This window comes from Melanotaenia boesemani, chromosome 23 (genome assembly GCF_017639745.1).
Source record: "Melanotaenia boesemani isolate fMelBoe1 chromosome 23, fMelBoe1.pri, whole genome shotgun sequence".
In the NCBI taxonomy this organism is placed as follows: Eukaryota; Metazoa; Chordata; class Actinopteri; order Atheriniformes; family Melanotaeniidae; genus Melanotaenia; species Melanotaenia boesemani.
The window spans coordinates 11,574,734-11,601,564 of record NC_055704.1 but is presented as its reverse complement, the minus strand read 5'-3'; the positions used below and the strand labels follow the sequence as shown (position 1 = coordinate 11,601,564).

Below are 26,831 nucleotides of genomic sequence, written 5' to 3'. Positions count from 1 at the left end.
TCTATTCTCAATTCACGGAGACCGATGTTTACAGAACACTTGCTGGAGTGATAACAGTATCTCTGCTTTAATTACGTGAGCCAATCTGAAGAGAGATTGCAGAGCAACCATAAAAATGATTGCTCTGCAAGTAGTAGCTGTAACTGTGACGTCGAGTACACTGCTAGTTAAAACCAGTACCATTGTTACTATTCGGTTAAATCCATGCCCTCTGGGAATTTAGATATTTTTAGACAGTTTGGACTCTTTCAACTGTCTAAATTATAAAAAAAATTCGCTAAAACTACGTTTCCCATAAGTCATTGGGCGTTGTTCCGTTGTAAAGGACAGCAAAATTATACCATTTAATAAAGTTTCGCTAACATTCCCTAAAAGTAAACGAGGGAGAAAATGAATGAATGAATGATTGATTGAATGAATAAACAAATAAATAAATAAACAAATAAATAAATAAATAATCTGAAATCTATCGGCCTGTTTTTTTATGCCTCTCGGTTTCTTTTGGCTTAGTTTAGTCTTGGTCTTATATACCCTTATAAATTAGCGCCAGTATTTTCTTTTCGTTGAATATGCAACCTTTATGAGTAAAGTAGATGGATAAATGTTAACAGATGGAAAGCTTTTTCTCATTGTACATTAGGGAAAGGCTCAGTGTAACGTCATGGTTGTCCATCTATTTTTATTTCCAGGCTGTGGGAAAAGCTTGTACACTTCTACCGAGCATGCCTTCAGCACTAATAAGTCAGTATTTGTCGGTAAATTAACTTATGCTGCAGCAGCAGTCTTTTACATTCAACTAGCATGGATGAAAACACTTTAAAGCTGTTGTTGAAGCTTACTCAGGACGGACGGTTAAGCTCTCTGGAGAAACAAATAACATTAGGCGGCTGTACTGCGGCACAAGCAGTCAGGAGCAAACACTTTGGCCGGTCTGGAGACACCTTACTACATTATGCTGCTAGACACGGACACATTGATATTGTGGAATATCTAATAAAGCAGCTGGGCGTGGATGTGGAAGTATACAATAATGATTATAAGAGGCCACTGCATGAAGCCGCTTCTATGGGCCACAAGGAATGTGTCAGCTATCTGCTCGGGAAAGGAGCCAAGGTGGATAGTCTGAAAAAAGCTGACTGGTGAGAACAAACCATTAAATGTGCAATCCTTAACGAAAGAAAACAATTTAACATAAAATGTCCTCTCGGGTTTGTAAACGTACTGTCGGTGGCCATATTTGCCACCCTTCGATAGCTCAGTTGGTAGAGCGGAGGACTGTAGAGGCAATTTGCTGAAATCCTTAGGTCGCTGGTTCGAATCCGGCTCGAAGGAGTGTGTTTTTGCTAAAATAAAATTGTGCATAAAAAGCTTAACATTAAGTCTAAAATGATCTTCTTTTAATTTTCTATACAATAGTGCCCATGTTTTTTAATTTACAGCATTCAAGCACTCTTTTTAATGTATTTCAAATATATTATAATCATAATGATCACAATGTTGACAGCTTATTTTTTATACACTACTTAAAAGTATTATCAAAAACCAATAGTTTATTTTATGATGTGAAATATTAGCAAGCACTCAAAATGCTTTCTGACTGCTGAAAAATGTGTTGAGTATCTCTATCACTGACAACACAGTCTAGTGTAGAATAATGAAACGTCATTCTCAGATTTTTCTCAGCAATCATGCTCTTAGACACAAATGAAAATACTCAAAACTCCACAAAAATACTCAAAACAGCTTCAGCTTACATCCTGGTTTCACTGGAGGCTAACTAGTTGTAGCAAGATGCTGTTGTGCATAGACTGGGTAGAGTGACACTCCTCAGCGGACTCTTAAATCTCAGACCTCAGTGGAAATGTGGTAGACCAAGGTCTGAAATAAGCTTTTAGTTCCTTGAAAAACAGAACTCGGGCATTTAAGTTGGAGGCTGCTGGTCAAACTGCAACATTGGTCAGAGATGATCAGAAATGGTATCTATCTTTTTACTCAGGACTCCTCTCATGATGGCGTGTACTCGGAGGAACCTTGATGTGATTCAGCAGCTTTTGTGTCACGGCGCTGACCCCACACTGCAAAACAAAGATGGCTGGAACGCCTTCCACATTGCGTGCAGGGAGGGCGATCCTCAGGTCATAGAGCACCTGCTTCTTGCCGCACCAGACATCTGGAAGACGGAGAGCAAAACACGCAGGACGCCGCTGCACACTGCCGGTGAAGCATCCTCATAGCTACAGTTTTAGCATGCATTTGTGTTGATTACAACTTCAGGATTAATTGATGAATTAATAATAATTAATGTTGCTGTTATCCAGCAATGCATGGCTGCGAGGAAGTTATTAGGATCTTATTGGAGAGGTGAGTTGAAATGTGACATGTTTTGAGAAGAAAATAAGTTTAATTAGTTTATAGTTTGCAGCCCAAAATCTGACTAATGCTCAGCTTCACTGTTGGTCCTCCAGGTGTGGCTACACCCCAGACAACACTGACAGCTGTGGAGTCACTCCCTTCATGGATGCTGTCAGGAATGGACATATCTCTGTAGCCAGGCTGCTTTTAGAGAAGCACCAGGTGGAATAAAACATTATGCTTTAGTGCTTTTGTTGACATTTGTGCATGCCCTTTTGACCTGACCTGTGTGTGGTAGGCATCCCCAGTGGCTGCTGATGTACTCCGAGCTCAGCCGGTGCACCAGGTTGCCGTCACCGGTCAGGAGGAAGCGCTGCGGTTCTTGGTGCAAGAGCTCAGGGTAGACGTGAATCAGAGAGCGACTGATCTCCAGCTCACTGCTCTGCATTATGCTGCAAAGGTAAGGCAATTCACAAGGATGAGCACTTGCATCTTTGGCGGTACAATCTGTATTTATCTGGGAATTTAAAAAAATAGGTGCTTTAATGTAAATATACAGTCACTAATAAAAGGAGACACCCTCCTTCAATTAAAAGGTTTTATGTATCTGGTCATGATTTAAAAAAAATAAAAGTTTTATCTCTCTGATTTGTTGCATTGCTCTGTGATTAAACTCAGCCTATTTTAATGCTTCTTGGCATGGTAATTCTGCATATAATGATCACTGGAAACTATATTTAAATGAATGAATGAATGAAAAATACTTTATTAATCCCAAAGGGAAATTCAATGAAGCATAACAAGGTCTTAAACCTTTAAATCAACAGCATATCTGACAAAGGATTGAAAATTGAAAATTGAAAATCCCATTGTTAACTCTCTTATTTCTGAATTTAGCTATAATCTCATTAAGTTATTTAAGTTATTTTAATTTAATGACTGGTTAAAATCCAGGAGCTTTATATGAAACTGAGCACACATGCTTGTCAGTTAACCTGCTTTCCTCTGAAAAAGATAACTATAAAAAAGTACACCATCCCCGTTTTATGGCCTACTATTGAATCAACAATGGTAAATGCAAAAGAGGAAATAAAGTGTGCAGTGTGATGTCAAAGCATTGACCACATGAAGGACTGTAGAACCCAGAAAGCTGGAACTGATGGCAGCTAAAGAGAAATTGGCTATTCTGTATGTCTGGTGAAAACTGTCTGGGGAGATCCATTTGTGCACGTCTCCTCCTGTGCAGTCCTGATATGTCCCATCAAATGTCCATCACACATAAACAGAAGGAGATTTCCAATTTGCTGATACTGAATTTGCTTAATAAGACAAGTTATAGATAACTGGAGTTTTTAAATGACAACGCCTGGTGGGTTTTGGCTTTCTGATGTTAAAATCTTAATAGATTAACAGATTATCTGTCTGCTTATGTATTTTTTCATTGAATGAAAACATTATATTGACAACTTCTGTGTAATGGTTGCACATTTTCATTAATTAAGAATTAGCAGCTCCATCCATACATTATGCCACATTTATCTCTATAATTACCAAATTGTCCATGGAAACTTAGATCCTTTTTGTACAAGGGTTTGTATGAGGTTTTACAGACCTAACAATTTCTTGTTTGAGCTCAGTCTTTTATCTATGCTGCATGTTTATCTGCATATAGAACAAGGAGGTGTGGTGCATGTTCTTAGTTCTTTCCACTTAGGATAAGATCACCCAGGACACATCATAACACCAAGTTGGAACAACCTTTTGAAAAGCCACAGGTAGTGATTTCTCTTCCATGAGTTAGAGCATTGAATCATATTTTCTTTCAGGAGGGACACGTTTCTATAATAAAAACACTGCTGGAGCTGGGGGCGGAGCTTCATGTTCAGGACAAAAAGGAACGGACTGGTGAGCAGTGCTGCAGCACTTTAGCATCTGACCTTCAGATCTGTTATTTACAACAGTTTTATTTGTATCCTAATTTCCATTTGATTTGAAATCAAATCTGATTTTCTCTCTTCCTGTCAGCTCTGCACATGGCTTGCATCGGGCAGCATGCAGGTGCAGTCAGGACACTCCTGTTGCTCGGGCTCAAGGACTCTCAGGATGCATCTGGCACAACAGCACGGCAGCTCGCCAAGAAACCAGACGTAGTGCAAGCATTTGAATCTAGCCTACCAGACAGTTAATGCACGAAACTATCATGAATGTGAGCACACTGGTTATTTATAATTTATTTTAATAAAGAAAAGAAGCTTTCACATTCATGTGACTGAGGCTAAGCTGAGCAGATTGTGGAGATTGCAATAAAAATTTGCTTTGTTTTGGTTATTTCTGGACCTGACAGAGGGAACAAGAGAAGGAGGGAGTGAAGAAAAGAAACAGAAGACAAAGTTATGAAAGATTGAACACAACTATACCTTTCCAGCTTCTGTAAGAAAATAAAGCAGAGAATCAACCATAAAATGACAAAAACAAGAACACCAGCAACTGTAGGTATTGGTGATTAAACCTGCAGGACAATACAGTAACTGTATAACGATGTGTTGTCTGCGTGAATGACTTGAAACTATTCCTACACAGACCAATGTGAGACATGATCCAATGAGTTACACAGAAGCATTTTATTATTTGTCTTAAGGTTTGCTTAACAGGTGTGTCAGTGATGAACAGGCAGGCAACACAAATAGTGGTACAAGACTACATAGTCTTCCTCTTGACTCGGTAGAATGTTTCCTGTATAATTGGAGTAAAATCAAGGTTTTTATACAGTAAAAAGCAAATAGAAATAGTAGTGATTATGAAGGAATACAAAAAGAGTTGTCTTTTACAGTACCTTGTCTAGTATTTTGTAATCTTTCAATTATAATTATTAATTTTTAAATTTTGCACTTGGTTACGGTGTTTTTACACAGGTAGTAAGTTGCCAATCACACTTTGCAGTCTCACTGATGATTGACAAGCTTTAGAAGCCCCGCCCCTCGAGGCGCCTGACTCTGAACCGCAGCCCCTTCTCACTCCCAGTCCTTCAGATCTCCATTTTCTACTTTCCCATACCCAGCAGCAGAAGACAAAAGATTTGCAAAAATGAATGAAGAATACGACGTTATCGTCCTGGGCACCGGCCTTACGGTGAGAGAGCGTCAGACGATGCGATATGCAGCGTGGAAGGGATTTGCAACCTGTTACCAACGCAGTTAGCGCTTGACAGTTTGGCTCTGAGATAACTGGGCCTAATAGGTTGAGCTAACGCTAAGTAGCTAGCTTAGCTGCTAACTGAGACTCAGGAACTGCACGTAATGCAATGGACACTTGAAACCGAATAGCTAGAACCAACGGTTAGCACCATGCTATATACCAAAGTTAATCGTGTCTGAAAAGATTAACGATTCAAACGGGAAACTTACACAAAACCAGTTTAAATTGTCTGCTAATTGATGTCGTTAATTAGTATTATATTGACTCAGAATTGAATTTGCACTGTTATTTAGCCACTTATCTAAAGCAAAGCGCCAGTTTGGACAGCTTTTCTCATCCGAGATAAGATTATAAGGCGGATGATAAGTCTGCTAACATTAGCTGATCTACATTAAGCTAACTAGTTAGCTAGCTAACGACAGAGTGGCGACTTACTTAGGTTCCCCGAGTAAGCTTTTTACGCAGTACTTGTTAAAACAATTATTGAATCTTTACCATTTATGTGTATTAGTTAAAAATAAGTTTGAAAGAAGTTGCAACCAAAACGATTTAACCGAACTAGCAATCAGAAGTTTCCGCCTTGCGCCTGTTAGTGAACACGAAACCCGACAAGTTAAATTCAGTCGTTCACAAGGTAAATATCACTAACTGTCGTAACGTTGTTAAATTGTCAAATAAAAAAATATGTTTTAGGACAAAGTTGGCAGACTAAGCATTTACAGATGGGTTTTGGTTGTCAATAGCAATTGGCTGATAACTTGTAACTCGTAAATATATTTAATCCGTCAACTAATTTAGCATACTGAAAGGCAAAAAGTCATTTCTTGTGAGTTATTTTCTCTTGTGGGCTGTGTTCACCCCAAAATTATCATTGATTTTTTTTTCCATACTCCTGCTTGATGCAGAAAATTATGCTTGTGAAGGCCTCCTGACTTGCTGTCAGTTTTATATGGCAGAAGCATGTCATGGAAATCCCTTGATGGCTTTACGGTCAATGGACAGCTTCATGAAAGCTCTGAGGCGCAAAAATGCATTTTCTGGACTATCCTCAAGCTGCAGAACCTCTCCTTCCAATTTTAATGCCATTGTTTCATAACTAAATCCATCTTGGTGTAATAATTGTAAAGTCACTTGTTTGTCACAGCAAATAAGTCAGTTAATAAGTACTGTAGACGTGGTGCAGAGAGCGGTAATGGAACACAAGTTGTCATGCAGAATGGGCTGAATGAAATTTACTAGACTGTGTATTTTAAACTCCCATTTGGGTGTGGTTTCACCAAGACTGGAACTGAAAGTACACTGGAGCCCAGCTCAATACGAAGCTGTCTTTCTAGCCAGTCAAAATATAAAGCAAAAGGCTCTTTGTAGTTAGTTTTAGTTCCTCATACAAAAATTGACTTTACCTCCATCTGCTATGTTTTTCTGTTTATTTTACACACAAACACTTGCAAAATAATGTGAAATGTAAACACTTCTTTCCGCTTAATATTTTTAGAACACAGTATATTTATACTAAATTGTCAAATTTATTAATCTATTGTAGGCTACCAAATAGAGATAATAAATCAAACTATATAGCTCTTAATAATCTCTGCATGGCTCTTTCCTGTTCACAGTTCTGAAGACACAATCATAGTTGTTGCACTTTGCTGCTACAAGGGGGCAGTATCAAGGATGTATCTGTTTTAATTGAGTCAAATTAAATAAATCCAATATTGATTCATACAACTTGGAGATACATTTTTTTTAATGTCATTTCCGGTAACGTGACCCTACTCTTGCGTGACTTTCCGAGTCTCGGAGAGATCTTAGCATATATACACACACACAACTGGTTTCCTTTGTTACCTGTCTAAAATCAGCGGTTCTTGCTGAGATGATGTCACATTTAGATGTTTTCATTCTCCAGTGTGGATTACATTCACCGGTAAAGTCTTTTGCAGCGTATTACTGCTCACATTAGCAGCAAACAGTAAGATCACAGACACTCTTATTAGCAGGCAATAATATGATTTACTGTCATAATAGACATAATCGTGGAAAAATGTTCATACTTATTTGTCTTTGTGGGGGACACATTATCTTTTTGTCTTTAGCTAACTTTGTGCCAATTAGGATTTTACCTGCTAATTACCATCACAGAAATGTGGCACACTTTGTTTTTTGGAGTACTGCGTGCAAGCTTGCACTGGCTGAATTCCCATAATGCTTTACTTTGCATGGGTTAAGAGCTCAGGCTGACAGATAAAAACTTGCTTCTATAAATCTGGCTTAACTCCTTTTGTTGTGGGGATCCCCATCTGTCCATGACTACTGACATAAGGGGAGTGGTTTGGCAAAAGATATTATACTGAATCCAAGTTCAGTCAGTGGTGATTTAGGGGATCCCAGGTTTGCAACTTCCCAACATACCCAGAGTCGGCATAGTGTTTACAAAGATTCAAGTGAGACTTGTTCTGCTTGTGCATGAGTTGTGGACAAATTCACAGTGGAGCAGTGTCCTTGTTAGTTCATAAACTCCAAAAGAAACAATGGTGCTGTTATCTGTCAACAGTAGGAAGTGATGTTAAGGAAAGGGAAATGGGCACAGTGTTTCTCCTCTGATAACTAATAATATAATGAATGATTGTCACCTCTTGTAGAAATCAGAGAAATTGCTGATCCAGTGAAGAGTAAAAGATCACAAAGATTTGATAACCAAATGCTGGTTTGTATCTAGCACATTCCACTGTAATTGTGTGAGCATATCACGTTTGTAGAATTAAAATCTGCAGGTTGCTGTAGTGAGGTTAACTTTCCACTGCTGTAAAGTATCTTATTATCATATAATGTACACTCTTAAGCATTCTCAAGTATTTGTTTTTGTCAGATATTGTAAAATTTAACCAAATACTAATAACTTCTTGCAGTCAACCAGAAGCATTTTTTTTGTCAGCCAGAAGAAATAGAGAAAAGCACATAAGTGGCCCACAATTTACTAAAAAATTCAGTTTTGTGTTCAATTTACGACTATTAAAAAGGTTTTCAGGGAGGCTGTTTTATGTCATTTCTTTGCTTCATATAGCCCAGTGGGTTAAAGTTCAGCTTGTGACTTAGCATGTTGGATATTTTCCCTGCTGTATAATTAAAACTTGCAGCAATAATGTGAGTATAATGTGTTGAAAATGTAACTTGGACTTCGACCATGCTTCCAGGGTTTTTATATTGGCTTAATGTTCTGCCTGATTGCTTGCTGTGTCCATTTGTTTTCCTCTCTGTCAGCATGACAGCAGCTGTCTGGCTGAAGTAGTGATGATCAGGCTGCCTTCAGCTCTGTCAAACCCTGCTTTTATGCAGGCAGCAAGTTGGCTTCAGTCCCATAGAGACTCTATGAATTAGAAGAAAAGGATCAGATTTTATTTTTTATCTGACCACATCTCTGTTAGATAAGTGGCATTGACAGATCTTAAAATAGGACAGCGGGTCAAAAGAATTTCTTTCTGATTACCATCACAGCGTTTGACCATATTTCAGACTTATTTTTATTTTATTTATTTATTTTTTTTAACAGACTGAGTAATCAAAGCTGTCTTCCTGTGGTCCAGTCAACCAGGAAACATGTTAGTATCAGGTGTTGGCCCCTGAAATTTGATTCACTTTGTCCTGGTCTAAATACTTTCATTATCAAAGACATGTTTCCTCCATATATATGACAAATACACAGTAATGCACCTCCAATTCAGTGACAGGTTGTAGATATATATAGATATGTGGTTGTCAACTCTGAGCATGACCTTTCACTTTATTCAATGTCTACTGCAGCCTATTTGCATCAGAGACTGTCCACACAAATGGATGAGCATATAATAGAATAAGAAACCTTTATTAGTCCCTCAGTGGAGAATTTGCTTTGTTGTAACAGTACAGGTGCAGTAAGCAGAAGCATGCAGGTGATATAAAAAAAGAAAACACAAATAAGTAATAATATGTACAGTATGTGGTCTGACAGGGTGAGTATGTGCAGTACATGAATATGTACATAAACATGTGTATATATATATATATATATATATATATATATATATATATATATATATGTAAAGACAGTTTACGTGTGTTCTTTGTAAAGTCTGACAGCAGCAGGGAGGAAAGACCTGTAGTATTTCTCCTTCGCACAGCGAGGATGGATCCGTCTGCCACAGCAGTTGGTCTCCAGAGCAGACAGGGCGTCTTGCAGGGGACTCATGGTCCAGCATCGATGTCAGATTTTCCAAGACCCTTTTGTCACCTACCTGCTGCACTGAGTCCAGAGAACAGCCGAAGACCGAGCTGGACTTCGTGATGACTTTGTCCAGCTTCTCCCTCTCCCTCTCTGTGATGCTGCTGCTCCAGTTGACCACACCATACAGGATGGCTGATGTTGCCACAGAGTCATAGAAGGTCAAGAGTGTCCCCTTCACTCCAAAAGACCGCATTCTCCACAGAAGATAGACCTGCTCTGACCCTTCCTGTACAGTGTGTTGTGTTGTGTTGTGAGTCCAGTCTAGTTTATTGTTTAGGAGAACATCCAGGTATTTATAAGAATCCAATCTCTCAATGTCCGTTCCCTGGATGCTCAATGGTGACAGGACAGCAGACAGGCGTCTACAAAAATCCGTCACCATCTCCTTGTTTTTCCCTGCGTTGGTTTTGCTGACACCAGTTCTGCATCAGTCCTCTGTGCTCCACGTAGTAGTACTCAGTGATTAGACCGACAATAGCAGCGTCATCTGAGAACTTCTGTAGAAGCAGCTGTTTGTGTTGGGCACATATTGTGCAGTGTTGGAAAATCATTCAGAAATTTCATTTGGTCCAACATTTTTTTCCCCTTTCAATTTATGTAAAAGCAACATGAGTTTAGTCCATGTTTATCAGTGGATTACATTGCATAAATTATTGATAGAAAGTCATCCAAATGCATTCTAAATGCATTTTAATATATATATAATGATATGGAATGATTTGCTTGCTTTGTTTTTCCATAGACTTTTGACCAATATGACTGCAAGAGATAAAATGGATTGATTTGTGTTTATTTTTGAAGAGGGCCCATGTGTATTATGAGTAGTTAGTGCCATATGTACAGTAGGAAGCGGTCAGAGAGCTCCAGGTTCGGAGAATCAAAAGCAAATCCTGAGCCAAATTTAAATGTGTTCAGAAGGAGTTGCCTCTAATTGTAGTTGCATTTTTTTTTTTTTGGTCAATTTTTTTAGTCCCTTATGAGCCAGACTCGTCTATTCCAGAAAGAAAAGAGTGGTAACGAGCCTAACCTTTTTCATTTGTGACATCACTCAAAAAGTAGGATTTGTTTTTGTCATGTGAGAAACTAGTTGTAGTGCAGCCCTCGTGTTTAACTGTCTGTTGAGTCGTAACTTATGAAGTCTGCAACCCCATGACACAGCCTACGTTTGCTTGATTTCATAAACCTGCTGCTGTAATCATATTAAGATCTAGGATGTGCTAGAATTCCAGATGGGTCAAGCCTCCACATTTCCCTTCATAACCAAGCCCCTTGAGACTTTAAGCCCATTGAAAGCTGGCATCGTTCTCCCAGCACCACACAAACACATTAAGCATTATGGTGATATAGGGTGTATTCTATGTAAATAGTTCTGATCTTCCAGGATCTTGTCATATTCTGTTATTGGTGTAGCTAAAGCCATGTACAGTTTGCTGACTCAGCTAGCGTGTTTTAGCTAATGCACTGGTGCCCTGTCAGCGGCTGGAGCTGGTTCTCTAGAATATTAGTTGTGGAAACACAAACAGACATGGGATGAATTGAAAAATACTTCAGAAATACTTGGGAAATTTTAAAAATATTAAATTATATATAAATAATAAAAGGGCTGTCTGATTATAAATGTTTGTCTCACATGGTGTACTGCACAGAGGAAATCTGTTATCCTGAACAGCTGGGAGGAATACACATGCCAGAATGTGTGAACCCCAGATTTAACACTGGTTTTACGGGACATCTTCAGCGCCACGTCTTTGACATTGACAAAAGAAGAACTGAGACTCTTGTGTGTGTAAAAATAGGCAATTCAAATGATGAACAGTTCATACTTTTCTCTTCAGCTGTCTCAGATTATTTGATGATTATACTTGATTACGCCCAAAAAAGGGCATGAAAATCAATCATTTTCAGTCAATAAATTGAAAGATCTGTTAAGTGTTTTAGCTATGGACAGGAATGATTTGAGATAAAGAAACCTCGACTTGAACACAGTTTGATTTGTGTTATGTAGAGGGTGTAAAGAGTTGTCCATTAATACTTTATTGGCATGCACACACAAATGACCTTATAAAATGTGTGAACAAAGAGTAAAAACTACAGCTTTTAGTTTTTTCTTTTGCATCAGATTGGTTTCATGTTGTTAATGACAGGAAAAAACAAAACCATCAGCGTATCTGTCATGTTGATACTGGCTACGATTTTTTTTTTCTGATTTTGGCCTTATTCTGCCTTCTTTTCCCCTCTTCCCAACAGGAATGCATTTTATCAGGTATCATGTCAGTGAAGGGGAAAAAGGTTCTGCACATGGACCGTAACTCGTACTATGGAGCTGAGAGTGCTTCCATCACGCCTCTTGAAGAGGTATGCTGATCTAAACTGGAAGAATAAGATGTATAACACGAGCAAGAAAGTGCTACAGATGTAAAATTATGGTTACTACTTATTTTTAAATACATATAAGCCTTATTGATTCTGTTTCAGTAATTCTGTTTTGAAAGTTGATTTGGCTTCTACTGTGGATCAAACCTGGTTCTGTGTCCATTGGCAGCTCTACAAGCGTTTCAGCCTTCCTGGCAACCCTCCCGATTCAATGGGAAAAGGCCGGGATTGGAACGTGGACCTCATCCCTAAGTTTCTCATGGCTAATGGTACGGCTGCACCTTTAAGTTTTCATTTAAACCTTACATTAAGGAGCAAAAGATAAAAAAAAAAGTGCCCAGTTAACAATTTTCCTTCAGTCTTTCATTAAAACATTTAAATGGTTTTAAATATTACATGTATCTTCATGAAGCAGCAGCACTTAAAAAGAAGTGTTGCTGTTGAGAAATGTTTGCATAAATAAATGTAATGCTGTTGTTTCAGGTCAACTGGTCCGCATGCTGCTGATCACACAGGTGACTCGCTACCTGGATTTCAAAGTGATTGAAGGGAGTTATGTATACAAGGGAGGGAAAATCTATAAAGTCCCCTCCACTGAGACCGAAGCTCTGGCATCCAGTAAGTGTAGAAAATGTAATCAGAGATTTTAAACTTATTTTGTGCAGCTAGTTCTCTTAAAGTCCACGCTCTGACTTTTTAAGGCTTGATGGGGTTATTTGAGAAGCGGCGCTTCAGGAAGTTCTTGATCTTCATTGCCAACTTTGATGAGAACGACCCCAAGACCATGGAAGGAGTTGATCCCAACAAAACAACAATGAGGGCCATTTTCCAGAAGTTTAGCCTGGGCCAGGAAGTTATTGACTTCACTGGCCACTCCCTGGCACTCTACCGCACAGATGAGTCAGTGAAACTTCTAGTTCCTGAAATAATGCTTTCTTTTTTTTTCTTAATGACTTAAGTACACATTAGGGTTGCTTCTCATGACATTGTTATGAATATGTCAGTCCAGCATTGTTTGTAGAGTTCTAAATTGCCTTGATTTCTCTTCCCACAGTTACCTGGATCAACCTTGCATCCAAACGATAAACAGAATAAAGCTGTACAGCGAGTCTCTAGCCAGATACGGCAAGAGTCCATATCTCTATCCACTGTATGGCCTGGGAGAACTGCCACAAGGCTTTGCAAGGTGCGAGACTGTTCCTATGTTACACACATCTGACAGTTTACTGAAGCATTGACAGTAAGACTATTAGGCAAGTAGTGCTCATAAATACACGCTACTTTCATGATGGAGATACTGATGTTTGGCTAAGTGTAATTAATGTGTTCATTCAAAAGACAGAATTTTTGGAAAAGTGATAAACTTGTGCAGTGGTTATATGGGGTTATGTTTTGCTTTGCTAAACTAAATTTGGGGTCCTTTGCCAGCATAGTTTGCTGTGAAAAGTTGGGAATAGTTAAACCTTTCAAGCTGGCAAAGCAGGAGTCAGCTAATCCAATTCCCTGACTAATCATGTGACCTTTTGCTACTGTTTGAATAGTTTTTCCCGACCGCTGAGTGTTAAAGGATCACTGAAACAAGGTTTTCAAATGACTACCTGTTACAGCTGTTAGTACTCAGATTATTGATCCCACCTGCCTAATTTTGTGAAGGTCTTTTTTGAAGCTGACAAAGTCCTAAACTGTATGGACAAAAAATATCTGAGGAGTGTCATTTGGTCCTGATATATGATTCTCATATGTGTCCCAAGGTCCCATCAAATTGGTGTCTAGGGAGTTTTGAGGCTGGGTGAACATTTCAGCTTCTTTGAGCTCTTCTTTAGCAGTTTTTGAGAAGCCTGATGTGGGATGCTAGATGCGGTTTCTCCTCCAGAATGATATACTGTGACAAGATCAGAAGTGTTACCTGTCAGTGGTTTTAATGTTATGACTGATTGGTGTACTCTTAGTATGTTTTTAAAAGATGTGATTCCATTACAGACTGAGTGCTATCTATGGTGGGACGTACATGTTAAACAAGCCCATAGATGAGATTGTGATGGAGAACGGGAAGGTGGTGGGAGTCAAGTCGGAGGGAGAGGTGAGTACGTTGTTCAAGATGCAAGCATGGGTCTGTTTTTTTTACTTTCAAAGTGAAGATTATTAGAAAACTTTGCCCACTTTTGCCTTTATCTTACTTATGTTTATTCATTTTAATGTAGGAACAGATCACTTGGCTTACAAACATGACAGATATGGATTAGCTCATGCAATCAGTGCATAATTTGAATATTTATTATCATCCAATATTTCCATTGATCCAGTTCAATTGATGGCAGATATACAGTTAGTGCCCACTACAACTGAATGCCCTGTAACCTCAAATCATGATGCATGCAGGAGCTACAAACTTAACCTCACCAGCTAGTTCTTTTATTATGGACATTTCAGTGTGACTTGATTAGATTAGCTGACTGAAATCAGTGGTCTAGACTTCTGAATAATTCTCTTTCATTCAATACGCTTCTTTTATCTGGTATTATAGAGTAAGGAAATGCTTCATGATATTCCTCTCCTTATTAATTATACTTGCCTGCCCGCCTGTTTTCCCACCTCAGATTGCAAGGTGCAAGCAGCTGATCTGCGACCCCAGCTACGTTATGGACCGTGTCAACAAACGGGGTCAGGTGATCAGAGTCATCTGCGTCTTGAGTCATCCCATCGCCAACACCGGTGACATCAACTCCTGCCAGATCATCATCCCCCAGAACCAGGTCAACAGGAAGCATGGTGAGCACACATACATGAAATATGATTTCACCGGTTAAGTAAAATAAAACAATGTATTGAAATTAATTATTAAAACTTAGATATTTATTTACTGAAACCTAATTTTTTTTCTCTCTCTTTCCAGACATCTACGTTTGTATGATCTCTTTTGCTCACAACGTGGCAGCACAGGGTAAATATATCGCAATTGCCAGCACCACAGTGGAGACAGGTGACCCAGAGAAAGAGATCAAGCCGGCCCTGGACCTACTGGAGCCCATCGAGCAGAAGTTTGTCAGCATTAGCGACCAATATATACCGACTGACATGGGCACTGACAGCCAGGTATGATGAGTGGGATGTGATCAAACATGGCACGACCATACTGGTGGCATGTTGTTGAATAATTACATAAAATGAGGTGGCACTTCTACCCTTAGTTTCCATTTACTTCATTGGGTTTAGCTGGAATCGACTCGGGAGCCAGACTGAGACCTGTCTGATATCAGATGCTTTCAAATTCAGTTTTCATTAACCTGCAGTTTGTCATCATTTCCATTATTGCAGTAAACACAACTGAATGAGATAAGGATTAAATTTTGTAATTTAGCCTTTTAAATTAAATCTAAACTCTACTGAACCGGTCTGGCTTTTTGCGTTTCCCTCCAATACCTGCTGAAATGCCATCCAAGGTGTCCATTATAATGCAGAAGTAGTTGAACAAATAGTTGAAGTGTGCACTGGTGTGTATTTTACTTAAATTAACAGTAAATGTAACAAATAGCTTTGTCAACATTGTTGAACATGCCAAGACATTTGAATGGGCACCAGTTGAGGGCTAAATGCACGCTTTTTTTTTTTATCCCTCCTAGGTCTTTATCTCCCGTTCGTACGATGCCACAACCCACTTTGAGACCACCTGCGACGACATCAAGGACATCTACCAGAGGATGACTGGCTCAGAATTTGACTTTGCTGAGATGGAGCGCAAGAAGCAGGACATCTTTGGTGATGGTGCAGAGTAGAGGCGACGCATCTGCATCACTTCTCATCATCAAAGACAACAGAAATCCTACAAAAAACGAAAGAAAATTGAAAATCTATAAAAATATATGTACACACCTGTGGGCTAAACAAATATTCAAGTATAGGGTTTGCCCTTTGAGAAAGTTCCTGATACATAGAGAGATGATATAGTATTGTTGGATAGGGTTCAGGGAGGGAGCAATGCTTTTTCAGATCATATTCAGGTGGATGTTGCACTAAACACGGGCTATGCTTAGTGAGACAGTAATACCTTACATTCTTGTGAGTCATCATATTAAGATGATGCTTAGTCCAAAGATGCCAAATTAAATAATTCATAATCAGAAGTATCCTACAGGAAGTATCTTTGGGGAGGTGGGAATGGGTTCTCCAATTTTTCTGTCATTGTCTAAGGTTCTGCAAGCTGTAAAATATATAACAAATACAATATTTTCTTTTTGTTTTGTTTTTTTTTTTTTTTCCATGTCGGGTCGAGAGAGAAGTAGCTTGGCTTTGTCCTTTTGTATTAAATCATGTGAATAACTGGGTGTTTCTCCAGGTAATTAAAGAAAATACAAGCCTGGTAACAGCAGATGGCTCTGCAAGTTAGCATCTCAGCCAATGCATCATATGGTCAGATTTTGTGAAATAAAGTGGTTTAGTGTGTGGGCTTGACATTCTCATATATTTTTTACCCCTTGTCTATCTTAACACTGCCAAGACAGAATACTGTAAGTCAATTCAGTGGGGACTGTACTCAACAACTTGAGTTACAGTACATCAGAAGAGATGCATTAGCTTTCTGTATTATGCAAAAATGACGGAAGAGTCGAGCATTGACAACAGATGGCAAATGTGGTTCACTGTAATAGCTTAAGAAGGACCAAATGTGTACTGCAGCAGTATTGAACTGATGAGAGCCCTGTTGAATGTCTTGAACAACTGTAAAGGAAATGGAGACTTCTGGGCTCAAATGATTTCTGTACTGCAAAGAAAAAATGTAAAAAAGCTGATGGTGTGGTTTATTTTTCGTTTGTCATAATTTAGTGTGTTTTTAAAATGAACAAGCTATTTTGCACTGTGGCAGATAAGCATGTGCCATTCGTGTTCTGAGAACTGAATGTCAGTACGGCTAATATGGGAGAGTTCATACAGAACATACACAGAAATATCGCGATATTTGCGCGTCAAATATCATAGCGGGGAACTACAATCCCCATATTTCGCGGCTGTGACGGACTACTCGAAACAAGCGCACTAGTGGAGCTCATCTGGACCCCTGTACGTGAGGTTGTGTGGTGTTGTGCTCGTTACAAAGTGTTTACTGGCGACTCATGGAGGTGACGGCAGCTCGTCGGTCGTTTCTTTGCGATATTGGTGAGCACTGAAACCTTTACGAACGGCTTACTTGAACTGCCAATGTCAGCAGTCATAGGAGTTGAGATTATACCCTGCGCGTGACATGACTGGCATACAGGATAAGCTACTAGACAACATAGGGATATAAGTTTATTTAACTCTTCTATTTTTATGTTGTTTTAGAAAAACTCTTTTTAATGTTGCCACCTGCTGTCCAAAAAGATAATTGGCTATTTGCTCTTTTGAACTAGTTTTACATTTTACATTTGAGGAGCACTTTAATTATAATAATCAGATAATTATTTACTGAAAGGTCTTATTTACATGTTTCCCAATCTGTGCCCCTGCCTTTGGACAAAAAGAAAAATGTGTAGGATGCAAACCACGATGCTTTGAACATCCAAAATCATGAATTCAAACAAATGATTCAAACCCAGAAAAATCTATTATAATTCCAGGGTGTAAAGGCAGCAAAAATAGTGGAAGTGCTTTATGGATGTCATTTTAAACTCATTGTATAGATCTAAAAAAAAAAAAAAAAAAAAATCTGACTACAGAAAAAGCTTTCAGGCAAACTAAATCCAGGTGCGTGATGTTTTACGGCTTAAGAAAGACATGAATGACCTGAGCTACCATCAGTGAAACTTGCTTTTCTTTTGCTTTTAATGATAGGGCAAGTAAAAATGCTTACCTTCTAAAGGTCTATTTGTGTATATGAGGTTTCTGGGCAGACCGGACTGCCCTGCATGAAGCGGCATCCCATGGAAGGGCCCTACAATTAAAGCAGCTCATAGAAGACGGAGCTTCTGTTAACATGGTAACCGTGGATAACATCACTCCACTACATGAAGCCTGCATACAAGCCCATCCAAACTGTGCCAAGCTGCTGCTGGAGGCTGGAGCCCAGGTAAACTAAGAAATATAATAAAATGCTCTTATTAATTGCATTAGAAAAATATATAACTATTTGATTCAAAGTAAATGTATAGATTAAAAATTTAAAATAGACAAATTCAAAGATAGTACAGGTGTTATTGTGATATTGCTGTTACACGAGTTTTATAACATTGGAAATAGTTTAAAGAATAAATAGGATTTGTTTTCTGGTTCTTCCAGGTAGATGTAAGGACCATCCATGGCAGCACGCCTCTTTGTAATGCTTGCGCCTCTGGTAGCCTTGAGTGTGCAAAGCTGCTGTTACAGTTTGGAGCCAAAGTGAACCCATCTCTCACAGCTCTCACTGCCTCGCCTCTCCACGAGGCCTGCATACAAGGTAAACCTTCAGGAAAATAAGACTAAGAAAAACTATATTCTCAGTATTAATGAAGGTTTACTTTCCCTCTCAGGTAATGCTGAAGTTGTAAGGTTGATGATAGCCAACGGAGCCAAGCTGGAGGCGTTTGATGTCCACTTTGGTCCTCCTCTTCATATCGCCTGCGCTAAAGGACATGTGGATTGTGTGAAGGAGCTGCTTAGGGCAGGTGAATGGGAAAAATGGCCAATCAGTCAATTATTTCTGGTCACAGCAATCACAGGTCTAAACTTGTTTTGACTTAATGCAGGTGCCAATGTGAATTCAATTAAATTCCACGAGACAGCTTTGCATCACGCAGCTCGAGCTCACATGGTGGATATGATTGAGCTGCTGGTTGAATTTGGAGCCAACGTTTATGCTAGTGACAACCTTGGCAGAAAGCCTGTAGACTACACAACACATTCATCTCCTTCTTACTCCTGCCTCCAGTTTTATGAAAGTAAGTCCATTGCTTCTCAGTTCCATTCAGAAAAAGCAGCCATTACAACAAATCCCTTGCACGCTTTGATTTGTTCTGTTTTTGTAGCTGACATAAAAACCTATTTTCGTTTATAGGTAATCCTCTGAGCCTGCAGCAGCTTTGCAGGATTGCCGCGAGGATGATGCTGGGTACCCAGGCATCAGAGGTCATAGGTCAGCTGAATTTATCCCACCGCATCCGCAGCTACCTCCAGTACTGTGATCATCCTACATCACTACAGAGCGACTTGTAAATGGTGTCTGATTTTAAACAAAAAGTCTTACAAATATAAAAATATTTTCTGACTCAGGATTGTATTGTACTTGCATTGTTCTGAAGTACTGTATAATGGATAATTATTTTTAAACACAATAAATATATGCATTTAATAATAATATATAATAATTGTATATGAATTACTATGTAATGTTTAATAGACGACCTACGAATGATAAAAACGTCAATTACCAGCGTGCATCTCGAGTTACAGGTGTGTCACGTGACTCCTGCAGCACGTTGACGGCGAGGAAGCGGCTGTTTACAAACAACTCGCTCTACATTGACCCTGCTTATTCTTTGATAGGAGAAAAAACAGGATGGAAATTGAAAATTCTCAACCGTATTACTTTGGAGATATCGGTGAGTTTTTAACACACACAAGGCAGGACAAGTGACATGATCGCTTTTTAAAAATCTTGACCCAGTTTGACAGCCTGGCGAACCCGCTAGCTAGCATAGCAGCATAGTTTAGCTAGCAGGTAGTGTGGATTTGGACACATAAAATTATATCAAATAATATTATAAGATGATATTATCCATTTGCATCGCTGAATTTATTGTATAACCACACTAAACGACAATAATATTTTTGTAAGTGTTTATTGTATGCATTTACAAATAATTTTTTTTGGCTTTTTGCCATGTTAATATTATTGTCTTCAGGTGTTTTATGTGATATAAATTTAAAATGTATTCAACAGTTCTAGTAAAGCTAATAATGGGCTTTAGCTAGGTTGCAAGTATTTTACTTTATTTTATTTTTACAATACTGTATTTCAGCATTGTCCAAAAAATGGTTATTTTGTAAAAGGTAAACGGCCTTTTTGATAAACCGTGTTTAGTACATTGAAATAAATGAATGAAAAAGTCATTTAAAAGTCTACTTGCATGCATGTTTTTTGATCCGTCGCCTTGCAGGCTGCTGGGCTGAAAGAACAGAGGTGCACAAGGCAGCGTCATTAGGCCAGGCCTCTCAATTACAACATCTCATTAAAAGTGGAGCTTCGGTCAACATGGTGGCCGTGGACTCCATCACACCATTGCATGAGGCCAGCCTACATGGCCAAGCCCAGTGTGTACAGCTGCTGCTGGAAGCTGGAGCCCAGGTGAATTCAGGGAGATGGAGAGATTACTGCCTGGCTTGCTATGAGAATATTTATTGGAAAATATTTGAATTTACTTAACTGCATTTCTCATAATTACATTAATTACTCAACCATGAAGTTTAAAACCATCAATTAAAGTAAATGAAATGCAAACATTTGATTTTTATCAGAACCATTACCAACAAACAAGCCAGTTAAATGCTTGATGGAGAAAATATGCTGGAAAAGGTTGCTGTTTTTCCGAACATTTTATCCCTCCAATCAGGTAGATGCAAGGAATGTGGATGGGAGCACACCACTGTGTGATGCCTGTTCAGCTGGTAGTCTGGAGTGTGTGAAGCTGTTGCTAGAGCATGGTGCCAAGGCCAACCCTGCCCTCACCTCCCGCACAGCTTCTCCCCTTCACGAGGCCTGCATGGGAGGTGAGTGCTTCACAATCTTTTTCAAACTTCATGCTGTTTTAATATAAAACATTTAATAATATTATTCGGTGACTTTTTTGTTTGTTTGGTTTTAGGTAACTCGGACTGTGTGAAGCTTTTGATTGCCATGGGTGCTTTTCTTGAGGCATATGACCTTTACTACGGGACACCACTGCATGTGGCTTGCGTCAATCAGCACACAGACTGTGTTAAAGTTCTGCTCAATGCAGGTAGGTATCGGTTCAAAACAATGAGGCAATGAACCAGTTAAGACTTTGCAAAATATAGCATATTACAAAAAGAAAAGGGAGGGTGAATACTTCCAAACTTATCTGAAATGTGAATAAATCTCAGTAGATTTTTAAAGTAACACAGCCTTTATTTGTTCCACAATTTTTAGATCCATTGTGTTACAGATTGCTGCTTTACATCTGACAGGCTTTGCCTCTCTGATGTGCTCTTTCTATTCCCAGACGCATAACTGACCTGTTGCCAGTTAACCAAATTATTTGCCAAATGCTCCTCTAGTTGTTTTTGATTTGTGCCAATTACTTTTCCAGCCTTCTATTGCCCCTCTTACAACTTTTTTATTTTTATTTTTTTTTTAACATTGCTGCTGCTTCAAATTCAAAATGAATGTAAGACAGATGAAGAGATTATGATCAGGTGTGTTTTTAAAAAATTGTTAGGTCATATACTTGGGTGAATGAAGACTTGTGTTTATAATATGCCAAAATTGTTTTCATTAGGTAAAGCACTCTGCTTTACAAATAAAAATTAATTTAATTTGATTTGAATTAGCAGCCAGGGTAGTTACCTAATAAATAAATGGTTTTGCCACTCAGAGGCATAGACAGGGTCAGGCAGTCAAAACACTGGTTTGTGTTATTTAATGAGCTCAAAAGACAAGGACATGTTTTTTTAAATTCACATTACCTTTCAGGAGCTAAAGTCAATGCTACCAGGCTACATGAGACTCCACTGCACCATGCAGCTAAAAACATGCGAGTCGAAATGATTGAAATACTGGTAGAATTTGGTGCCAACATCTACGCCAGAGATCAGCACAACAGGAAACCTGTGGACTACACCACACCAGGTTCTCCATCTGCAGCCTGCCTACAGTCTTATGAGAGTAAGTAAACTGTGTATCAGTTTGTGCAGTGGTGGTGTCTGTTAAGCACCAGCAGATGGCAACCAAAGATGGGTTTCTCCTCCTCCAAAAAGTGCTCGATTACACGCCCATAACTAATTTTTTCACTGTAACTGGAGGCTATCATATGGTATTATTAACACCATAGTTAAATTTAATTACTGACCATACTCTAAATGCTCATAAATGCAGTTTATGAGCCATTCAGTACATTTTAATGGCTCACGTGACAAATATCCAACTTAACATTAACAAGAATGGGTTGCACGGTGTGTGGAGTTTGCATGTTGTCCATGTGTATGCATGGTTTCTCTTGCCTTTTGCCTGCTAATTGCAGGGTTAGGCTACAACTGCCCCACCACACTGAATTGGACAAAAATTAATGGACATTAACAAGAATGTTATTGGTTAATGTTGTACCTCTCGCCTTGGTTCTTATGTCTGTAGCCACCCCTATGAGTCTGCAGCAGCTCAGCAGGCTGGCAGTGAGGAGGAAGCTGGGCACCACTGCTCTGAAAGCCATAGCTCAACTGGATATGCCGAAACTCATCATCAGCTACCTCTGCTATCAGTGAGTGTCACAGCTACAAGACGATGACGATCACCGCTCAGAGAAACAACGGGGAACTCAGAGCACATGCACAATACCCACACAAGTTCAGCAAAGCTCCCACAGCAGAGAGAACGTTATCGTGCCAAACACAGTCTCATCACATGATTTAAAACTGCACTTTTTTTCTCAAGACCTGAAAGTCCAGAGTCACAGTGAAGGCTGTGACTTAACCTCCTGAGACCTGAGCTTTAGCTTGACTTACGTTAGCAATTTCTTCCAGCTTTTTAAGTTAGGAGAAACCAATAAATAGAAATATATGATTTGTGATTATACACATTTTTATAATTAGACATATTTTATTATATATGATGTAGATATAAATGTCATTTTAAATTGATAAACAGAGTCTCTTCTGGCACCACCAAATGGCAGTGTTAGTGCTTAACAGGTTCCAGTTCCACAGAATTTAGTATTATGGTGCAGACAACCGAAAATGTGATGTCCTCGTACTAGGACGCTAGGACTTAATAGGTAAAAGTGGGATACTTGATGCTCCTTAGGAATAATTTAAATTGAACTATAGAAGCATAACAAATGTCATAAGTCCAGCTTAAGAAATACTATACTGTCATAAAAACACGAGCAGTTATTAGTGTAAGAATGGCCTACTAGCACAACTGGAATATATGTCTGGGGAGTCTAAATAGCAATACTCCAGTTTTTTTGTTGTTTGTTTTTAATAGCACTTACCATTTTAAAAAGGGAGAAAGACGCAACATTTAGTTAAAATATACCCTGGCAAATTTGCTTTTAAGGAAACTAAAAATATGTCTACATTTATAGTTACTATCTCTAAGCTCTAACAAATTTACATTTTCTTTTTTAAAACGTGCAAAGCCAGTTTTAAAGGATTCTGACTGAGAGTTGCACATAAACATAAAAGCTGAAAATGGATGCTTAAAGGAAAGATGTGCCCTAAGGTTTAATATAGTGTCTGTAAAGTGGTTTGGTCTAAATTAGAGCTGGGCTCAGATCCAGTATTAATATCATGCCCTCACACAGACAGTTTTCATAGATCAGACATTGGACATAAGAGTCAAGAGTTCAGTCTGTTGCTGTTACTGATAGCAAATAGATAACTGTTTACAACTTTAAGCTTAAATTAGCATTTAATCTTTTTACAGAATTAAATCATTGGTGACCCATCAGTTAGCTGCCTTTGTTTTAATTTTACCGTAGAAACCAAGAAAACTTCTATGTGAGGCAAACATCACAGATGGTGACTTTAACAAACAGAAAAATCTTGCAGAGGCTGAAAATAACACAACCTTCGTGTTCTTGGAGATAAACATGGAGGTGTGAGCATCTGCGATAAGAATGATATCTGAATTGTCAGCATATCTGAACTGCTAATTGAAAAACACCACTCTGAGGTGGGCCCAAGCTAAGAAACAGGTGTGTGTTGGAGACTTTTATTTCCATTACTTGCTAGCTAAATACAGAAGTAACTTAGTTTTTTGGCTTATTATGTCATATTTAGTCGATTATGGGGTGGGATTTTAATTGCTGAGTGTCAAGTTTAACATAAAATGAGACATCGACTGCACACACAGTTTGCATTCCTGGAATAACAAAAGAGAAAACATGTCGGATGCAGAGGAATACCAAGCAACAGTGTTTTAAAGTGAAGCTCTCCAGATTCTGCTTTGCTTCGTCTGAGATTCTTGTAATTCACACAGTCTCTGATTGATACAGACACTGTACTCGCAAGGAGATACTGATCATGGCTGCCTATTTATAGCTTTGTGCCTGTTGCTCCATAAAGTCTGCTTATAGGGACTGACCTAGGGAGCTCAGTTACTGTAGGTCTTGATATTCTTAGCTACAGGTGCAGAAAGCTGTTTATGAATTCCTCAGATTGCTTTAGATTTCTAAACTTTAGTGTTTCAAGAGTTGACATGGCCTGTTTTATCCATCGAGGTTGAATAAGGTCATACACACACTTTATGATCTGACATCAGTTTAATAGATGATGCTGGATTACACATTAAACCACTGTGTGTGTTCTACTTCTGGCTTGATCTGCCTCTGTGTCTCCCAGACTGACATGAAGGCAAATATTCCTTGGAACTTTCTTATTCTTTCAGCCTGCTTTTTATAAACAGCAACACTCACTTAATATTTTAAGAGAACTGACATTTTTAGAGTAAGCATCTGGTTATCTGGCATTACATCTGTGTTGTTTTTATATCACTCTGATAAAATAGAAGCATTAAGCAAGCTACAGTGCTCTTACACTACATCAGCTTCACTAATATTTTTTAGTCCCATAGCTTAGTAATTTTTTGAAAGCAGAAGTTTTTATCCTGGAACAACAAAAATTCTCACTGTTGTTAAGCTAAAACCACCCAGTTCTCCGCAACTCGTGATGGGCAATGTCCCAGGGCTGTTTTATGCTGTGGCGTACTCGGTAACATGTTCTGATGCTTCAGCTCTTTTTTCTAGTCGACAGGTAACTCTACATTTATTTGCAAGCATGTAAGAAGTTCTGTTAGCAAGGTTAGCACTAGCCTAGCTAAGTTCGCTGTTGCCTTGTAAACAAGGAGGTCAGGAAGTTCTCATGTTAAACCTATGAGAACTGATACGGCCAAAAATACCGTGGTATTTTTTATTTTTTAATTTAGTCCATACACAAAAATAAAGCATCACCATGAACGACAATTTCCAAAATGCTCAGTTTCATGCTCCAAAACTGCATTTATATGTGGGTGATAAGAACAAATATGTAGAAAATCTGCAGTAATCAAACCCTTTGTTCATATGTAGAAGTCCTTATTTTATACTCAACTAAACATTTAGTGTCTTAGATTTACTCCTATTCTTTGTAATTTGAATTTTACTATGTGGCATCTTTTAATTTTTTTGAATGATAAATTCATCTTCACTCCTTTAAGGTTTTTTATGATTGAATATCTGAAGGATAAAAGTGGGAATGCTGTGTAAAATATAGATAAAAACAAAATGCTTAATATGTATTTACATCTATATTTAACTGGAACCCAGCAAGAGGACTGTGAATTCTTTATTTTATTTTATTTTATTTTTTTAAACTGTTCATTTTGAATTTGAAACAACACATTTTCAAGTGAGACATAATAACAAAAAAACCTGAAAAAAGAAAAGATACTTTTCATCAAGTCCCCACTATGATTGAGATTCTTGGTTAAACAATTCGGACAGTTATATACTGCACACATGGACATATTATTTATGTTTAAGTTTTACTTTAATAGTCAAATACAGACTTAAATAAATTAAAAAAGTATAATTCTGTTGTCTATTGTTTCTTGGGTTATGTATTAAAAGGTTAAAAGCAAATCATATTTTATATTTGTCAACCTGAAATGTTAAATTGAAGTAAAACTTCTACCATTTATTTAGTCTTAATCAATGGTCTTATCGTTTAAAAACAAATCCACATAACAGGAATGTTAAACTATGGTTATATTTCTTGTTTTCTTCTTTGCCCTTTTCACTTAGAAGGATAAAATTACCATCCACATGCAGCTTATTGATATCACCTGTCAGAATTTTTGGGTTTAAAGTTCCCAGTTTTCAAACCTCAATCTTCTGTGAGGAGCTGCCAGCAGCCTCAATTACATCGCACCAGATGTAAAGAGCTTAAACCCATCTGACAGCTCTCACGAAGATGTGCACCTGCGTGTTTACAGCTGGCTTAACAGATCTGTACCAAGTATTCAAACCCAATAGTTTTGTAGTTTCAGATCACCCTCCAAATCTCATGTCTCTCTGCCCTTGTTTGACTGTCGAGCTAAATGTGCCTGGGCTGCAAAGTTTTGGCCTAAATATGTCTGCTGTGCTTCATAAACATGCCAAGCTGTAAAAGCTTGATTAATTAAAATAAAAATTCCTGGAAACTCACCTTCCATCATAACAACATACTTGGACTGTTACGCATTCTAAGGAAATGGGGTCCAAGTCATTAAAAGCTTGGTCTGTAAATAATGTTGAAGCACAGATCTCATATTAATACTGGTTTAAGTAGCTCACTCTAATAGAAATGGGTCTTAAAATAACCATAGGAAACGTGCTGGGTTTGAAAGCATTGTAAGAGCAGACAAGAGACTAGAATAAACACAGAGGAGGAAAGATATGAAGGAATGTCCAGTTATCTAGGATGAGAAATATGCCCTGTCCATTATAGGAGA

General features: G+C 38.4%; 4 protein-coding genes and 1 non-coding gene across 8 annotated transcripts; all 5 read left to right on the top strand.

Moving 5' to 3' along the window:
• The first annotated feature begins 682 nt into the window (after nucleotides 1-682).
• ankrd16 (ankyrin repeat domain 16) lies at nucleotides 683-11,700 on the top strand. Of its 3 annotated transcripts, none has more exons than XR_006009239.1 (8): nucleotides 683-1,139; nucleotides 1,997-2,217; nucleotides 2,319-2,361; nucleotides 2,466-2,574; nucleotides 2,651-2,812; nucleotides 4,179-4,257; nucleotides 4,378-4,841; nucleotides 11,690-11,700. XR_006009239.1 is itself a non-coding variant. In XM_041977154.1 (8 exons), the coding sequence occupies exons 1-7, from the start codon at nucleotides 802-804 to the stop codon at nucleotides 4,536-4,538; spliced, it is 1,113 nt and encodes a 370-aa protein (XP_041833088.1). In that variant the 5' UTR covers nucleotides 683-801; the 3' UTR covers nucleotides 4,539-4,558; nucleotides 4,697-5,278. The 3 variants fall into 3 exon arrangements, 2 of the variants coding, with proteins under 2 accessions (XP_041833088.1, XP_041833087.1); XM_041977154.1 differs by lacking the exon at nucleotides 11,690-11,700 and having other exon boundaries at nucleotides 4,378-4,558; nucleotides 4,697-5,278; XM_041977153.1 differs by lacking the exon at nucleotides 11,690-11,700 and having other exon boundaries at nucleotides 4,378-5,279.
• Nucleotides 1,245-1,332, top strand: trnay-gua. The gene is given in 2 exon segments: nucleotides 1,245-1,281; nucleotides 1,297-1,332. It is a non-coding gene; the product is annotated as a tRNA-Tyr (tRNA).
• Nucleotides 5,325-16,630, top strand: gdi2 (GDP dissociation inhibitor 2). Its single transcript, XM_041977151.1, has 10 exons — nucleotides 5,325-5,481; nucleotides 12,056-12,163; nucleotides 12,351-12,450; nucleotides 12,665-12,799; nucleotides 12,883-13,081; nucleotides 13,236-13,367; nucleotides 14,162-14,261; nucleotides 14,779-14,950; nucleotides 15,075-15,274; nucleotides 15,802-16,630. The coding sequence occupies exons 1-10, from the start codon at nucleotides 5,437-5,439 to the stop codon at nucleotides 15,952-15,954; spliced, it is 1,344 nt and encodes a 447-aa protein (XP_041833085.1). The 5' UTR covers nucleotides 5,325-5,436; the 3' UTR covers nucleotides 15,955-16,630.
• A 570-nt stretch (nucleotides 16,631-17,200) lies between these two features.
• asb13a.1 (ankyrin repeat and SOCS box containing 13a, tandem duplicate 1) lies at nucleotides 17,201-19,398 on the top strand. 2 transcript variants are annotated; one of them, XM_041977155.1, is made up of 6 exons: nucleotides 17,201-17,332; nucleotides 18,034-18,221; nucleotides 18,431-18,587; nucleotides 18,661-18,795; nucleotides 18,877-19,068; nucleotides 19,185-19,398. In XM_041977155.1, exons 1-6 carry the CDS (start codon nucleotides 17,290-17,292, stop codon nucleotides 19,340-19,342), a joined length of 873 nt encoding a protein of 290 aa, XP_041833089.1. In that variant the 5' UTR covers nucleotides 17,201-17,289; the 3' UTR covers nucleotides 19,343-19,398. The 2 variants fall into 2 exon arrangements, with proteins under 2 accessions (XP_041833089.1, XP_041833090.1); XM_041977156.1 differs by having other exon boundaries at nucleotides 18,015-18,221.
• Nucleotides 19,399-19,611: 213 nt separating this feature from the next.
• On the top strand, nucleotides 19,612-25,833 carry asb13a.2 (ankyrin repeat and SOCS box containing 13a, tandem duplicate 2). The gene is made up of 6 exons (XM_041977157.1): nucleotides 19,612-19,728; nucleotides 20,287-20,474; nucleotides 20,740-20,896; nucleotides 20,992-21,126; nucleotides 21,840-22,031; nucleotides 22,497-25,833. The coding sequence occupies exons 1-6, from the start codon at nucleotides 19,686-19,688 to the stop codon at nucleotides 22,622-22,624; spliced, it is 843 nt and encodes a 280-aa protein (XP_041833091.1). The 5' UTR covers nucleotides 19,612-19,685; the 3' UTR covers nucleotides 22,625-25,833.
• The last annotated feature ends 998 nt before the right edge of the window (nucleotides 25,834-26,831 follow it).

Coding starts and splice junctions, on each gene's coding strand:
- ankrd16 (XM_041977153.1), top strand. CDS start 802: ATGGATGAAAACACTTTAAAGCTGTTGTTGAAGCTTACTCAGGACGGA. Junction 2,362..2,465: donor ATTAGGATCTTATTGGAGAG/GTGAGTTGAAAT, acceptor TTGGTCCTCCAG/GTGTGGCTACACCCCAGACA. Junction 2,813..4,178: donor CTCTGCATTATGCTGCAAAG/GTAAGGCAATTC, acceptor ATTTTCTTTCAG/GAGGGACACGTTTCTATAAT.
- asb13a.2 (XM_041977157.1), top strand. CDS start 19,686: ATGGAAATTGAAAATTCTCAACCGTATTACTTTGGAGATATCG. Junction 19,729..20,286: donor GTATTACTTTGGAGATATCG/GTGAGTTTTTAA, acceptor GTCGCCTTGCAG/GCTGCTGGGCTGAAAGAACA. Junction 22,032..22,496: donor CTGCCTACAGTCTTATGAGA/GTAAGTAAACTG, acceptor TTATGTCTGTAG/CCACCCCTATGAGTCTGCAG.
- asb13a.1 (XM_041977155.1), top strand. CDS start 17,290: ATGGAGGTGACGGCAGCTCGTCGGTCGTTTCTTTGCGATATTG. Junction 18,796..18,876: donor GAAGGAGCTGCTTAGGGCAG/GTGAATGGGAAA, acceptor GACTTAATGCAG/GTGCCAATGTGAATTCAATT. Junction 19,069..19,184: donor CTGCCTCCAGTTTTATGAAA/GTAAGTCCATTG, acceptor TTTCGTTTATAG/GTAATCCTCTGAGCCTGCAG.
- gdi2 (XM_041977151.1), top strand. CDS start 5,437: ATGAATGAAGAATACGACGTTATCGTCCTGGGCACCGGCCTTACG. Junction 12,800..12,882: donor GACCGAAGCTCTGGCATCCA/GTAAGTGTAGAA, acceptor TGACTTTTTAAG/GCTTGATGGGGTTATTTGAG. Junction 13,368..14,161: donor CTGCCACAAGGCTTTGCAAG/GTGCGAGACTGT, acceptor ATTCCATTACAG/ACTGAGTGCTATCTATGGTG.